The sequence below is a fragment of the Kickxella alabastrina genome (assembly GCF_025024165.1).
Source record: "Kickxella alabastrina strain RSA 675 chromosome Unknown BX661scaffold_26, whole genome shotgun sequence".
In the NCBI taxonomy this organism is placed as follows: Eukaryota; Fungi; Kickxellomycota; class Kickxellomycetes; order Kickxellales; family Kickxellaceae; genus Kickxella; species Kickxella alabastrina.
In genome coordinates, this window is record NW_026251497.1 from 61,225 (window position 1) to 76,628 (window position 15,404).

Genomic DNA, 15,404 nt, shown 5'->3' on the forward strand with positions numbered 1-15,404 from the left:
ATGGCCATATATTTCAATTAGCAAATATGAACTAGCTCGCATATTTTGGCAGCCGGCTGAACCACCTGTCCTTCGAATGCAAGTTCTCCGGCGACTGATCATCCATGTGGTCTTGGGCAAACGCAGTGCTGGTCTGCCCTGGCGGCGCCACTTCGAGGCTGTCGAGCATGAAGCCGACTTCCTCTGGCCAGTTGTCGGTCTCGGCGCCAACGATGGTGTGCACAGCCAGACATAGATCAGTCTGCGAACCAATAACGTGCCAGATTCCAACGTTCCAGCGGGCCAAGTACGTGATGGCAAAGCTCTTCGTATACTGCTCCTTCATCAGCGGGTGCATGTACTTCATAAACTCTTGTCGAGCGGTGCCAATGTCCGGCAGATACGCAGGCAGGCGTATCTTTGCGTGCAACGCAGACGCCAAGATGCTGTTGAACGCTGACTTTGCGCCGACAATATCATCACGCATGGCCATGGCCAGGCGGATCATCATCGCCAGGTTGCCGCCGCTGACATCGACGCTCGTGTGGGTGAATGACGAATACATGAGCCACTCTAGCTGCAGCTCCAGCGTGTCGATCAGCTGGCAGTGGGCGTTGCTCTGGAACCATTCGTGCAAGCTGGGCTCGCGCTCGGCAGCTGGAACGAGGTTTCGGCACTTGGAGATCAGGACTCGGCTGCGGTAGACAAACTTCTCGACACGACGGCGCTCATTGCGATGCACGATGGGAAACTCGGCTCTAGCCATGTGCATGTGGTTGATTGACTGCACAATAAGGCTGTTCAGCTGCAGGACCTCGGCCAGTGCCCTCCGCAGAGCTGTGCGTGCTTTGTACGGCATGAACAACGCAGAGACCACAAATGCAAACCCAATGCCGGCGGCGTTGACGGCTACGTGCTTCCAGCCGAGTGTAGTTCCCTCGGCCTTTCGGCCCTTGAAGTAGTCGATGAACAGCACTGAAGAAAACGAAATGGCCATCACCGGCGCCACTGGTGCCAGTTTCTTTGTGAAAAATGAGAGGTAAAACGACACGACAAAGTAGATAATGCAGCAGAAACACGGCAGATACGCGTGTGTCCCGTAGTTGCTGGCAATCCACGCGACGATGGCCCAGGAGCCTGCTAGTGAAACGGCCAGGACGCGGATTACTCCCGCGTGGATGGTCGACCCGATCGTCACGCCTAGCACTGCGCCAATGCAAGACATGCCCCAGACCGCATTATTTTCGCTGAAAAACTTTTCCGACACGCCGATGAACGCCCAGATCGACCACACCATCAGGGTCACGGTAAACTTTATCGCGTACCGTGTCTTTGGCCGTTGTAACCAGCTCAGCATGGCATGTGCTATGCGGGCGGCTGAGGTGTCAATGGTCTTGTATATTGCCGATGTTTGCGTCGGGTCCTGCTGCCCGATCAATGGCGGCGGGCTGAGAAGCGAGCTGCTTGCCGGTGTGACCTCATCGCTTCTGCTATTACCACTACCAGTGCCAGTGCCAGTACCAATGCCACTTATGGCAGGAGAGGCAGTTGGTTGGGTGACCGATAGGCCCTCTGATCTTAATTGTTGCTCATACTGTGGCTCTAGGCCCAGGTCCTTATCAGAGTCCGAATCTGAATCAAAATCAAAATGGGCCAAAAAGTGTTTGAACTTTGACCGCTTTCCGTGAGACCTGGTATACGTGCTGAACGCATTCTCGAGCTCCATGTGATCTGTGTCGATGTCGATGTCGTTCTCCTTTTCTTCGTCGTCGTCTATGCGCCCATAGTACAGCCAAGACCAGTTGAGTTTCGGAAACCAAACTTGCATGCGATCAGGCCTCTTGGCGTCTATCCGGTGCAGAGTCTGCAGCATCTTTGATAGACACACTGCGTTCTCGCGGAGCGACCCAATAAAGGACAGCAGAACGACATGCTGCTCGTGCATTCCGGCATCATCATGCAGCCCGTAGGGTGCAATTATCTTGATGCATTCGGCCTCGGCCTGCTCGTATTTATCTGCGTACCGGTTGACCACCTCGGCCATCTGCCCGAGGCTCATGCGCTCCAGCTTCTCGCGCAAGTGCTCCATCATCTCGGCATTATCGACGGCGAGATCTTCGGGCACAATTTCATCAATATCGACCACCCCCTCAACGCTATGGCCAATATCGCCCTCCAAATCCTTGGTATAGAACCTGATTGATCGCGAGACCATGCAAAACAGCGACTTGGTCGGGCTGCCATGCTCAGCGCCCTTGGTGCGATCAATAAGAATGCGCAGTATGTGGCTGTGCAGCGACAGCTGCGCTTTAATTGGAATCAGCGTGCGGACCACGCCTTGGCGGCTGAGGTCCTGGCGCCGGTGCATGTCAGCCACCTTGGCCAGCGACTTTCCCATTGCCTTATTGCCGTGATTCCTAGTCGGCGAGCTGTGGCGGTTTGGGTGGTCGCTGCTGAACGATGCAAGAGACACCCTGCTGCTCGACTTCGCCATACTGCCGTGCTGCATCTTGGCTGACGGATCCTGCAAGTGGTAGTAAAAGTCGTCATCAATCTCGAACGGCAGGCACATGGTCCCGAACGACGACGCCAGCTTGTTGGCCTGGATAAATATCTGGTGGTAATCGAGCTGCGAAAACCGCTCGATCGTGGTCTCGTACCGCGATCCGCCGACCACCTGGCCAAACCGCTCGGACGCGCCGCGCAGCAGAATTCGCAGATTCTTTGCATCCTCCGTCCCGTCTCGCTTGCCCAGAGCCTCCAGGCCAAGCCCAGCCGCCGATTTGTCAAAGTACTCGCAGCAGGCTTCCATCTGCTTGAACAGCGTGCGCAGCGCGCCGACGAGCTTGCGGCTGGACGTGCTCGGCATGACAAACACGTTCACAAGCGTCGATATTCCGGCGCCGACCAGCTGCGCGTAAAGAATGCCGGGAAGCGGTTTGACTTGAAACTTCCGTGTCAGCGGGTAATTCGTAAAGGCGATGAACGCCGACGATATGTTAATCTTCATAGCCAGAGTCAGTCTGGGCGTGTACGCGTAAAGTAGGGCGACGAAAAAGCAATACACAGCCAGGCCAAAGGCTCTGGTCAGCTTTGCGGCCACTTCAAAGTTAATGTTTGGAGTTTGGCCCAGCCCATAGACGACCGCCTGGATAAAAAGTATATACACGGCGACAAACGAGGCTATGGACAACTGCTGCAGCTGAAGCTCCAAGTTGGCGCCAATTGTCATGCCGCCATGCGCCAGCGCTGTGGTGATCAAGACCTGGAAGTACATGGTGCCAATGGCAAGGCGGAATGGCCGGATGAACATGATTACGCTGGCTATCGAGCAGCTGAGCACGGCCTTGAGATAGTTTTGTGTCTTTTGGTCTCTGAGCCATTGCCGAAACTGGTGTTGCCGACCGTGCCAAAACTCGCGCTGCATCCATTTTTTCGTAAACCGTCGCATCCTTGCATAAATAAATAAATATGTGTAGAAAAAAATGTATAAAAAATTAATTGAAGTGTAAAACGATAAGATTTTCAAAAGTTATAAAAGTTGCGGTATTCACGACGACTGATTAAGATAACTGAAATATTCAACTATTTTCGGCACGAATGCATATTAATTTATTTTTTGAGTTCGAGACAAAAATTTAGCAGTGACCAAAAAAACTGGGTGCAATATTGAAATTAATGAAAATAAAAAGTACTTTTTTATTTTACGTTTTCAATTTTTGCCTTGCTTAGTTCTTGGACCGCAATTTTGTACAGGCGATCGTACTCGCCAGTCTTCTCGCACATGCTTCGGAACTGGCTGTCCTCCTTCTGTAACAGGTTCCACGGTGTGTCAAACTCGACGATCCTGCCCTTGTCCAGCACCAACACGCGGTCGTAGTCGATGATAGTGCGTAGGCGGTGCGCAATGCAGAACAGTGTGGAGTTGGCAAATTCGGATCCGCGGATGGTGCGCTGAATGCGATCGTCCGTGTCAAAGTCAACTGACGCAGTGGCCTCGTCCATAATAATTAAACGCGAGCGGCGGACCAGCGCGCGAGCCAGCGCAACGAGCTGGCGTTGGCCAAGCGAAAGATTCTGACCATTCTCCTTGATCTCAGCGTCCAGGCTGTTGAAAACTCCAGTCATGCGGCCTGCGTGGCCATTGGCAAGTCTGGTGTCCGCAGGTTTCGAGACTTCGTCAATGTTTTCATCCGTGCTCTTGGCTGCGATGGACAGTGACGAACTGGTGGTGGATGTTAAGGCTGGCGACACATTCTTCGGTGGCTCATTGTCATTGCACACCAAATGCGACCGCTTCAGAGCATCCCACAGCAGCGCCTCGGGGAACTCGTCGAATGGGTCAAGATTGAAGCGGATAGTGCCATTGAACAGCACCGGGTCCTGAGGAATGATCGTAAAGTTCCGACGCAGCTCCTCCAATCCGATCTTGGCAATGTCCACATTATCAACAACAATGCTACCACTGGTGGCCTCTATAAAGCGCAAGAACGCTAGCGACAGTGTGCTCTTGCCAGCGCCCGTCCGGCCGACAACACCGATCTTTTCGCCATGAGCGACAGCAAATGAAATGCCATGGAGCACGGGGGTGCCCGGCATGTACTCAATAACCAGATCAGACACCTGGACGGCGCCGCTGGCCGGCCAGCTGGTGGGTGGGCGGTTGGCGTCGTCTGCAAAGGCAGCAGCCTCCTGATCGATCTTCAGATACTGGTTGATGCGCTCAACAGAGTTCATGCTGATCTCGCAGTCGCTGTAGTTCCTGATAAACCACAGCATGTTGTCCGAGAACGAGATGGCGTACATCATGACAAAGCCGGCCAGGCCCGCATCAATGTTGTCGAGGTTGAGCAGAATCAGGATGATGGTTGTAAAGGCCACGAGACAGCCGGAGAACTCGATACGTGAGCACAGCCAGCGGTTGGCGGCCCACATGAGGTAGTACGGACGGTTGTGCGTATCGATGCGGTTCATAGCCTCCATTGTGTACTGGCTCTGCGCGCCAAACGCCCTGATGGACTCAACACCAGTGATGAGCTCGCTGAAGAGCGACAGCAACGGCGACATGGAGATCGAGTCGAGGCGCTTGAGCTCGCGCGTGGCATTTAGGTAATACACAGCGAGCATGCTGTAAGCAATGCACATCAGCACAGCAATGACAACGAACGGTGGCGTCACGGCTGAGATGATGACAAACACACCAACAACCTGCATGATCTGCGAGACCATGAATACAATGCTGTCGAGTATCGAGTCATCGATAGTGCGCATGTCGCGAGAGAAGCGGCTGATGACACGACCGATAGGCGTCTTGTCGAAGAAGCGTGGCGACGCGTTCATGACACGAATAAACAGCTCCTCATGGTACTGGCGACCAGCCCGGATGGAACCCGCGTTTTCGTTGAGCATGGCACCCAAGCGAATGCTGGTGCCCATCATGCCAATCAGCACATACGAGGACAGCCAATACACTACCGACGAGCCCTCCCCTGCATTGCTCATCCACATGCGCACCCAGTAGTCCTGCAGGATGTAAGCTCCATGGCCAATAAAGACAAACCCCAGGATCGACACCCAGAACCAGAACGGGCCGCACATGCGCATGTAGCCGATCCACACATCTGGGCGCACGTACCCTTGCTCACACTCCTCGTCCTCGACCAGAATGTCGTCAAGCTCCGACAGGTCGCTGTTGGGATCCAGGCCACGCTGCTCGGCTAACTGCAAGCGGCGCTTGCGGTTGTATTCATCCTCTGTGTGCATGTCGTTCACGTCCGGCGATGAGAGCTGCTCGGCCTCCTCTTCGCCCTGCTCAGCCAGCTCCGAGGTCTTAAACTCGGATTCAGTGGCAATATTCTGGTCCACTACGATAACCTCGTTGGAAAAGTGGCCCAGGCTCTGCAGCTCGTTCGGGGGCCCGCTCATCGCCACACGACCCTCGCGCAGCACTACCACGTAGTTGCAGTGCGGCAGGCACGCAGCTACATGGTGGGTGACCAGAACCCGTGTACGGCCTTGCATCAGCGACGTCTCACCGACGAGGCACTGGTTCAGTATATGTTTCCTCGTGTGCGCGTCAACAGCAGATAAGCAGTCGTCGATCAGTAGGATGCGGCGGTCCGAGTACACTGCGCGCGCCAATGCGACGCGCTGCTTCTGACCACCAGACAATGTCACACCACGCTCGCCAATCTCGGTCAAGTCGCCGGCCGTAAGGATGCGCAGGTCAGGTTTGAGCGCGCACACGCGAAGCACTTCCTCGTAGCGCTGCTGGTTGTAGGGCTGGCCGAACAGAATGTTCTCGCGGATGGTTGCGTTGCGCAGCCATGCTTCCTGCGAGACGTACGCGACGTTGGCCATCACCAGACCCTGCCTCGCCAGCTCCATGACCTCAACGTACTTGCCAGATGCCAGCTTTAAGTCGAGTGATCGCGGATCAGCGGTCGGCAGGATAATGCGCCCAGATGTGAGCGTCATTTCTCCGATGAGTGCTGCAAGCAGCGAGGATTTGCCCGACCCAGTCGGACCGACGATGATCGAGAGGCCGCCAGTGGGGAAAAGCAGCGTGATATCGTTGAGTGAGAAGCTGGCCATACCTGCCTTGTTAGTAGTGGCGTCCTTGCTCGTGTGCTCCAGAGTGGCCGGTAAAATATCAACCGCAGTGACTGGAGAAACACGCTTGCTGTACTCCTCGCTGTCAGACATCACTTCAAACGGCGCCTGGCCGATGGCCGCGTACGATGCACCCTGGCTGCTGGCCACCAGCGGTGTCTGCGCAGTGGTATCTGCGACTTCATCTCGGCTCGGCGATCCCGAATTCACCGATGCCACTGCCGTGGTCGCCTCTGTGGTCGACGCTGCATTGGGCTCTGTAGCTTCTGCTTCGACCGACCATATGAGGCTGGCATTGACAAACCCAACGATTGACCCGGCCTCAAGGGCGTCTAGCATGCCATCTTCAGGGCCGTTGGAGCCGGCAGGCTTTGCAACGCGCTCTTCGAGGTCCTGCGCGTGGGACTGCACCATGAACGTCTCAATGCGCTTGAGTGACACGTAGCACTCGGTTATCCAGCTGAACATGCCCGGGATGCGGTTAAATGTTGAGCTGACCATCGAGAACACCGTTATCGACGGGAAAATGATGTCGGCCGTCAGCGTGTTGCCAAACACCAACGTGTAGATGGCCAGAGTGGCTACCAGAATCAGCGACGCGGTGAGCGATCGAATGAACGACACGGGCAGCTGGAAGATGAGCAGCTTCCAGTTGGCGCTCAGCTCCTCGTCACGCTTCGCGCGCACCTTCTCGATAAAGCGCGTCTGCCAGCCGAACAGCTTGACGGCGCGGATGCCCTGGAACATCTCAGTGATCATGGTCACACGCTCGTCGTCCAGTGCCGTCATTTTCTTTTGGTACTTAATCAGGTACTTGACCATTAGTCTGGTCAGCGGGTAGTAAATGGCACTGAGCGTTAGTCCTATCATCGCCGGGACGCCCAACAGGCTGTAAAGGTACCAGGTGCCGATGCAGAACCCGATCGGAATCGTGTAGATATCGTCGAGGTAGGATGCGATATAGCCGACACTCTCAAGGTCGGAAGTCAGCATGTTGACAATGCGCCCGTCGCTGTTCGCTGTCTTGTCCTCGTCCTCGTCCTCGTCCTCTTTGTCCTTGCTCTCGCTGGCATCCTCATTTTCCTTCTTGGAAGCGGCCGCGCCCGAGCTCTTGCTGCGACGCTGTAGCGCCTTTGATGAGAGCTCGGCCACTAACAAGCTTTGCAGCTGCATGCTGACCTTGCGCCCAAGCCACAGCACCTGGTTGGAAATCAGCGAGTGCAGCAACGACGAGAGCAACAGGCCGATGGCGTCCAGGTAAATCAGCCGGTTGGTGACTGACCCGCCCTCCAAACTGCCCTCACGCTTGTCGTACAGCCGGATGGACCGGAGGATGCGCTGCAAGAAAAATGGACCGGCGTACGATAGAACCACACCCACCACTGTAAACAGGACCTGCAATATCAGTTGTGGCGCAAAAGTGGCCCCCAGCGTGCGCAGAAGCGAGCGGTCTGGTCTGTGGAAGCTCACAAACCGGCGCCACACGCTCAGCGGACGCTCCTTGGTGTTCAACAGGTACAGGTCACCACTCTCGATAGTCACCTTGGTTCCTAGTTTCAGAACGGGTGTAACCCAGCTGAAGACCAGCTGACCAAATATCGATGACGCGTGCTCGGGCGACTCCACCAGCGGGATCTGGTCGTCGCGCACGCGGCTCAGGGGCGTCTTGTACACACTGTCTACTTCTGCTCCAGCAACTGCGGCATTGTCCCCTGCCCCATTGTCATCGACACTTGCGCCGCCGGCCGCAGCATCTGAAGACGAAGTGGCAGTGGCGTTTGCTTTGCGCTGACCCTTGGGCAGGAAAAAGCCAAGCTTGTGAGCATCCAGCGGCAGCAGAGCTGACGCCGAGGACAGTGCCACTGAGACAAGCACAAAGCGCGAGTGAGAGCTGGCACCGGGCGTCTCGTGCAGATGGTCGCCTGTGAAGAAGGCGTAGTATCCCTCGAAAAGAACGCAAAGACACAGCTGGCCCAGCGTCGCGGCAAACAGCGGCCAATGGAACAGCTTCTGGTTGCCACCCCTGAACCCTGCCGCCTGCCTGCCAAACGCAGCAGCGACCACCAGCCAGTACACCATCTGTGACTGCCAGTACAGGCGCTCGTGTTCTCCAACGGTACTGCTACTCCCCCTCGACACCGAGAGAAACCCGAGCGCGGTGGCTGCGCCCAACACAGATACGGCAATAGACGCCCTGGCGATGCGCAGTCGGTTGTCGTGATGCGAGAGAATTCCAGACACATGATGCACTAAAGTCTCGCTGCGCCCTACTTCCCATGGTGTTAAAATTAAATATATAAACACCATTGCAGCAAGCAACAGGTTGACTGCTGGCCACACAACGCCAAGCCGGAAGCAGTCGTTGGCCAGCGTCCACGTGGGGTTGTCGCCCCTGCCACACTCCATATCGCCGTGGCGGTAGTAGCCCAGGTTGTTCTGCAGCGCAAAATGCAGAAGCTTTCCGAGCGCCATTACTATGGCGACCTTGCCCACAAATCTTTTGATAAGTGAGCTGCCATGGCCAGGGTTGTTTGCTGCTCTTGGCGGCAGCAGGGTCTGCCTTTCCTGGCTGTTTGTCATTAAAATTTCTATTTTTGACTTGAAACGACGCTTTGCTATTAGACGGGCAACAGCAAAAAAAGATAAAAGTAGAAATTTGAGCGAAGGTTTTGGGGGGAGCTGGTTTGAGGGTACAAAGTTACATTAGGGGGCATGCGCTATGGTGTCATATTACCATGTCTTCATATTGCCATTTAATAGGGAAAGGGGAGGTTTATAAACTTACATATTGCTCGCGTGAGCTTTCTAAGTGTAGGTGAAGAAGAGAAGGGCTTGGTGCAGTACTGAGTCCTGGTATTAGCCCCTGACGCTCGTTTATAAAGTGTATAAAAACCCCGGTATGTGCAAGGGTTTTGCCTGTGAGGCTGTTGAGTTTGGCTAAATAAACAGAAAAATAAGATAAAATAAAGTTGGTTAGAGAATGAAGGAATGAAAAAAATGGACCACCTTGTCAGGATCGATCCTTAAGTAGACAAAAAATATCCGATTTATTTCTTTTTACTTTTTATAATACAATTTTTTATTGAAAGCTCTTTTTAATGGCAAAATAGGATATTTTCCGAGTTAAAAATATATTCCAAATACTTCTTTTTTTCCACATGCTTCTCTTTACATGTTTACTTACTGGCCGGTGTATATATATATATATATATATAAACGACCGGCTTCACGTGATACAAATGCAAACTAACATGGTCGCATAATGTATCAATTCAAATATTAACGCTTGTGTTTGTTTTTTACCTCGAAACAGCAAAGCGGAAAAATAGGCGAGAAATTTGGATATATAAAAATAAACACAAACACGAATGGCTGTCATGATTGTCTCGGTCACTCATTATCTTTAGCTTGCGTGTGCGTTGACATCCTGATTTTGAAATGCCACAATTTTTCACCTGTTCTCTTTGTACTCTACGAATATTGTTAACGATGGCTGAAAACCTAACAAATTTTTTTAAAAAAACAGAAACAAGAGGCAAGTCAGTGATTTACACTTGGATGGATTTTCTACGCACGTATACAGAAAAAAGGGTTGACCGCACCGCATTGCACGTTGTTCGTTTCTGCTTTCTGTATGTTTTTTCTTAGCGTCAGGAGAAAAAAATCGATAGGGGAAGGACCACATTAGCAACAAATTACAATGCATAATACAAAGCTTTCGCCTCACTACCCCTGCAGTTCATTTTCTTACTTTTACTGCCTTTGCACTGACTCATGCCTGAGCAATCAGCAGAGCACAAAAATAAATGATTCTGGGAGTAGAGACATAATGTATTAAAAAGCAGCCGCTTCAGTCACATGCCTGCCGCCAATGCCAATGTCAATAAATAAAGGGGAGCAGACAAACTAATGTTTTCTGACTTGGGAGCAATGCTTTTGGCCGCAGTCAGTCGAACAATGAATGCTGCTCATATTTCATAGCCAACTGCTGTTTTGTTGACTATTAAAGGGCCAACTTTGCTGTCAAGGTCGTTTTGGTTTCAATTAAATTCGGCTCGGCTCGGCTCTGTGCTATTTAATTGTTTATTGTTGCGAGCCGACGACTGCCCCTAGTCAAAACAGCACCAAAGCTCAGCTCAGCTCAGCTCGTTTAAGCTGAGTTGGAATTGCGCCTTAATTTTCCATCACCTAAACCTCAAGCAAATGTCGCCTGGGCTTTCAAGCTGCGTGTGCGTGTGCGACATGTGGCCGTGGCCGTGACCGTGGCCGATGACGCCAAAATAATCATTATGTGTGGCCAGCGTCATTTTCAAAGGCACAAATTGCAAACAAATGCCAAATAACCAAAAAGCTTTTGAGTAGAAGCAACTTTGGACCCCTTAAATTACTTTTATTGGCTTTTCTATTTGACTAATAATTAGCACCGACAATCACAACAATGAATTTCGGCGGAAACAGTAACAGCAACAGCAACAGCGACTCGTTTGCCACTCCCTCGTTTACAGACAAGCTGCGCATGGGCGTGGCCCAGCTGCAAGACGGATTCAAGGACGTCACCAATCAGTTCACGCTGACAAAGGAGTGCGAGCGCACCGCTCGTATTCTGACAGAGTTTGTCGTGCCGCCCAGAATTGGCGACCTCGATGACTTTATCCCGGCCGATGTCCTGCAGCACTGCCGTGGCATCGCCGTGCTTTCGATCATCAAGGCCGGAGTCATCTGGAGCGGCCGCATCGGCTCGGGAATCGTGTGTGCTCGCCTGCCCAACGGGACCTGGTCTGGACCTTCGGCCATCGCCACCGGCGGCATGGGAGTTGGCGGCCAGATTGGCGCGCAACTGACTGAAGTCGTGATGATCCTCAACACCGACGAGGCCGTGCGCGCGTTCGAGCAGAGCGCTAGTCTGCAGCTCGGCTCCAACGTCTCGGTCACTGCTGGGCCTATGGGCCGCAGCGGCGAGATCTCGGCTGCCGTCAATGCCGGCAACGTGGCCGCCGTGTACTCGTACTCAAAGTCCAAGGGCCTGTTTGCCGGTATCTCTGTCGAGGGATCAGTCATAGCGCAGCGCAACGATGTCAACCAGGCATTCTATGGCCGTCCAGCGCCCCCGGCCCAGGTGCTCTCTGGAGCCATCCAGCCTCCAGAGGGCCTGTCGGAGTGGGAGGTTCTGCGCATGGTTCTACAGGAGCGTTGCACACCTCCTGCTCGTCAGGCCCAGCAGCAGCATAATGTGTATGGCGTAAACACTCAGCGCGAGACCCTGTATGACGAGGACGCTGTGCCTATTGGCACCACTCATGGCATTCCGACGGTCACTCCGCCGCCTGGCTCTGCTGCCGCTGCTGCTGCTCAACAGCCTACTACAGCCTCCTCTCCTCCTCTACCTACTCGACCCTAAGCACATCCCACCCCACCCGTTCGCTCTTTTATTTTTTCTGTTTTCTTTGAGTTTTAACAAAACATTTTATATATTCAAAAGTGCAAATAAATTAACAGAAAATAAATTTTGGTCTGATGAACACACCAGTTTTAATGATGTGTTTATGACATTTTAGTAAAAAAAATAACGCAGCTTATTTATTTTCATTTTTTAACAGCTACATTGGGGGGTGGTCAGAGTTCTCGCCATTCTGGAATAACTACTGGTAGTTGCCCGCTCTGTTATAGTTGCCGGTGACCCAATCGTTGCTACCATATTCATTGATAATATCAATCGGGAAGTTCTGCGGGCTGGTCATTAGTGGCGTGTTGGACAGTATCATGTTGCTCGTCGGCATCATTGGCTGGAAATCCATGCTGCCGCCAACGTTAACGTACTGGGCGCTCAGCGGCTGGATGTTTTCAGAGTGTGCCAAAGTGGCAAGTATGTTGCTGTTACCGCCAACGTTGATATACTGGTGAGGAACTATACTCGCGGTATTTGGCAACGACGCGTCCACTATCTGGTTAGAGATACCGTGCGCTGCGTTCAGAAGCTGCTCATAACAGGGCGTAGTGCCAACAGTCAACGCGCCGGCATAGCCCTGCTGGCAGCTGTACGCCTCTGTCGAAAGAACCCGGGGCTCAGCCCAGGGCTCAAGCGTGTGTGCCGTGTTTGCCCAGCCGCTGGAAACTATCACAGTCGATCCATCCTGCATCTTGACACCAACTTTCTCCTCGTAGCCATAGCTTGCGGTCAAAGTGTTGACCTGATTCGGCGACCAGGGCCAGGGTTCTAGGCCCGCATGCTGGCACATGGGAACTCCCTGATAGTTGACATTGCCACCGCTGGCAATGGCATTGTCGATGGAAGACAAGAAGCTCTCGCTCGGGAACCTGGTAAAGTTGAAGCCACCTATCTGGCTTTCTACCGGTGCTACCTTGTCGGCGCTCGTTATGATCAGTGCAAAGACATACCTGTCGTCAGAGCGTCGGCAGATTGTCAGCCACACGGGAATATGACTTCGGTTCTCACCCTGGGTTGCGGCAAACTTCTGCTCAATGAGCAACTCAATGTTCATATTGTGTCCAAACCTGCGCTGCTTGCTCACGCGCACGCTTGGCTCAACAGATGTATTGCTAAAAGGATTTGCAAAGTGATCCACCACGACAAACTCGGCAAAGTTGGCAATATTTGGTATAATATTGTCGCCAAACAGATTGGGCCGCTTGAGCAGCGGGCTGATATCGTTAAAGCGGGAGACGCACGTCCACAGACGATACATATGGTACTTGATGTCCTGTATGGCCAGGCCGTTAGTTCTGCGGATGACACCGCCCACCGAGGCCACCATCTTGACGCGCATGCCGGCTATTTGCAGCTTCTCCTCGTTTTTGAGGATCTCAAACATTGTCAGCGACAGCAGCTTGTTGTCGTTGCAAATAACCATGGTTTCTTGCATTGGGGGCTTTTTCCGGACATCGAGAGGAGTAAGAGCCTTGCGCTTGCGCTTCTTGCTCGAGTTTTCGGCATCACCATAACCATTTCTTGTGGCCGCATTTGGACCCTTGGCCTTATCCTTATCCTTGGCTCCACGGGTGTTAGCATTGAGATAAGAGATGATTGCGTACAGCTGGCTAACAATTATGCACAGGTCAGGGCTGGGCTGCTCCAATTGGTCTTGCAATTCTGCAGTGCAGCATGCGGGAGTGCCGAGCCGTGCTTGGGTGCGCACGACTTGCAGTGCGCACTGGTAAACAAAATCATACATGTCCTTTGCGTGGAGCCAGAACATGGCGGCCAGCCACAGGCTCACGTCGTGCTTGTTGTCAGCGGCTCCAGGTGCATTTCCCAAGTTAATGTTGCTGCCAAAGCTTGAGTCCAGGTTGGCAAATGGAGACGTAACCAGGTTGTTGAGCATTGCTGTAACATAACGCACAGGCCGCTTAGTGGGAAGCGTGCCCTCGTTGAACATAGTCATGAACTCGTTGATGATGCGGCTGCGCACGTTCTTGATTTTTTCATTGACCACTCGTGTCTCATGGAAGCCCGAGGAGTACTGCAGATGGCGGACAACTGCAAAAAGAAGGTCTCCGCGGCGGCTAGGGTTGCTTTCAATTTCTTGCTCGCGCAAAGACACGGCAATTTCGCTGTCGTTCATGGCCATGGTTTTTTCGCACGTCACAACATGGTTGAGTTCTGATGGGTTGAGATATATTGCTAGCGGTTTCATCCCCGTCTTTTTGACGTAAATGTACTCGGCCATGGTGCGGAACAGGCTGATGTTCTCATCGATGGTCCACGGTGTCTTGGTGCGAGAGTTTAGCCTTAAATATATCTTTGATGCTTGCTTTTTTTTGGTAGTCTTTGGTTCCAACTGCCGTTTTAACAAGGATGACTCTGGCTGGTAGCTGCCGATGTTGGGGTCGGTGTATGGAATATACATAGCCTCGTTTGGGTCGTACTCGTCTGCATACTGGGGATACGTAAAGGCTTGATCTTGAAGGTTGTATTCCATTTTTGGTGTAGTTGTAGTTGGTTATATTTACAAGTGCAACTCTTTGGCGGGTTATAAAAACAGCTAGACAATGTACTCTACTTTTGGTGTGTGTATGTGTGTGTGTTTATTAGTGTCCTTACGCGGACGCTATTCTATTTTTTAAACCGTTTCAAAAAGTCCCGTGCACGAGGTTTATGCTTTTATAGCTCGGAAATTGCGTGGCTATTAACAGCGGTTAAATAGGTTTATGGAACAAAAAATAAAAAAAATGAAATAGAGAAAATGGAGAAATTATATATTTTTTAGAGGACTTGAGCAGGAGAAGGAGCGCGCTGCTCTCTTTTTACATTAAATGTAGACACATCCGCGTTGACTTGAAGTATGCCTGTCGGAAGCACAATTTGCTATCTAATTTGTTTTATTCCTTGCTCTTCTTTCATTTCCCCTCTCCCTCCAATTTAAAGAAAAAATTGGGCTTTTGAACAAGCAATGTTGAAAGGAAAATAAAAAGAAAGCGTACTATGTAAAATAAAATAAAAGATGTAGCTTTTTTCCCCTTCTTTTTTATTCTTTATTAAATAGCGCTCCTTTTTAAATTTTAGTTGGGAAGGGCTTGGCTGTTTTTTGTACAATGCAATAGAAAAATAGAAGAGTAGAATAAACAAATTCGAATTTTTCCTGCGCAAGCTACTTTTTTTATGTTTATTCAAGCATCAAGCAGGGAATGCAAAAGAGCCAATGCAAATAAATATGTAAAAAAAATAATTAGAAAAGCTACCAACAAAGCGGCTATAAGCACCCTTTTATGCTTTCACTAAAGGAAAGTATATACGGGCGGCACTTTAAAAATAAGCTAATTTTTAAAAGGCAATTAAAAGAAATAAAAATATTTGT

At 51.7% G+C, this 15,404-nt stretch overlaps 4 protein-coding genes across 4 annotated transcripts; 1 reads left to right on the forward strand and 3 right to left on the reverse strand.

Annotated features, from left to right (window-relative positions):
* Position 1: 1 nt before the first annotated feature.
* On the reverse strand, positions 2 to 3,465 carry BX661DRAFT_187578 (uncharacterized protein). Its single transcript, XM_051537248.1, has one exon. The coding sequence runs from the start codon at positions 3,428 to 3,430 to the stop codon at positions 32 to 34; it is 3,399 nt and encodes a 1,132-aa protein (XP_051389276.1). The 5' UTR covers positions 3,431 to 3,465; the 3' UTR covers positions 2 to 31.
* A 100-nt stretch (positions 3,466 to 3,565) lies between these two features.
* Positions 3,566 to 7,614, reverse strand: BX661DRAFT_187579 (P-loop containing nucleoside triphosphate hydrolase protein; the record flags this gene model as incomplete). The annotated part of the gene is made up of 1 exon (XM_051537249.1): positions 3,566 to 7,614. A coding segment is annotated over exon 1 (3,901 nt), but the record flags the coding sequence as incomplete, so codon positions are not given.
* A 3,353-nt stretch (positions 7,615 to 10,967) lies between these two features.
* BX661DRAFT_187584 (uncharacterized protein) lies at positions 10,968 to 12,094 on the forward strand. The gene has a single exon (XM_051537250.1). It carries the CDS (start codon positions 11,030 to 11,032, stop codon positions 11,987 to 11,989), a length of 960 nt encoding a protein of 319 aa, XP_051389278.1. The 5' UTR covers positions 10,968 to 11,029; the 3' UTR covers positions 11,990 to 12,094.
* On the reverse strand, positions 12,076 to 14,802 carry BX661DRAFT_187585 (uncharacterized protein). Its single transcript, XM_051537251.1, has one exon. The coding sequence runs from the start codon at positions 14,526 to 14,528 to the stop codon at positions 12,231 to 12,233; it is 2,298 nt and encodes a 765-aa protein (XP_051389279.1). The 5' UTR covers positions 14,529 to 14,802; the 3' UTR covers positions 12,076 to 12,230.
* Between the last annotated feature and the right edge of the window lie 602 nt (positions 14,803 to 15,404).

Excerpts from the sequence above, each read along its gene's own strand:
- BX661DRAFT_187578 (XM_051537248.1), bottom strand. The coding sequence starts at position 3,430 with ATGCGACGGTTTACGAAAAAATGGATGCAGCGCGAGTTTTGGCACGGT.
- BX661DRAFT_187584 (XM_051537250.1), top strand. The coding sequence starts at position 11,030 with ATGAATTTCGGCGGAAACAGTAACAGCAACAGCAACAGCGACTCGTTT.
- BX661DRAFT_187585 (XM_051537251.1), bottom strand. The coding sequence starts at position 14,528 with ATGGAATACAACCTTCAAGATCAAGCCTTTACGTATCCCCAGTATGCA.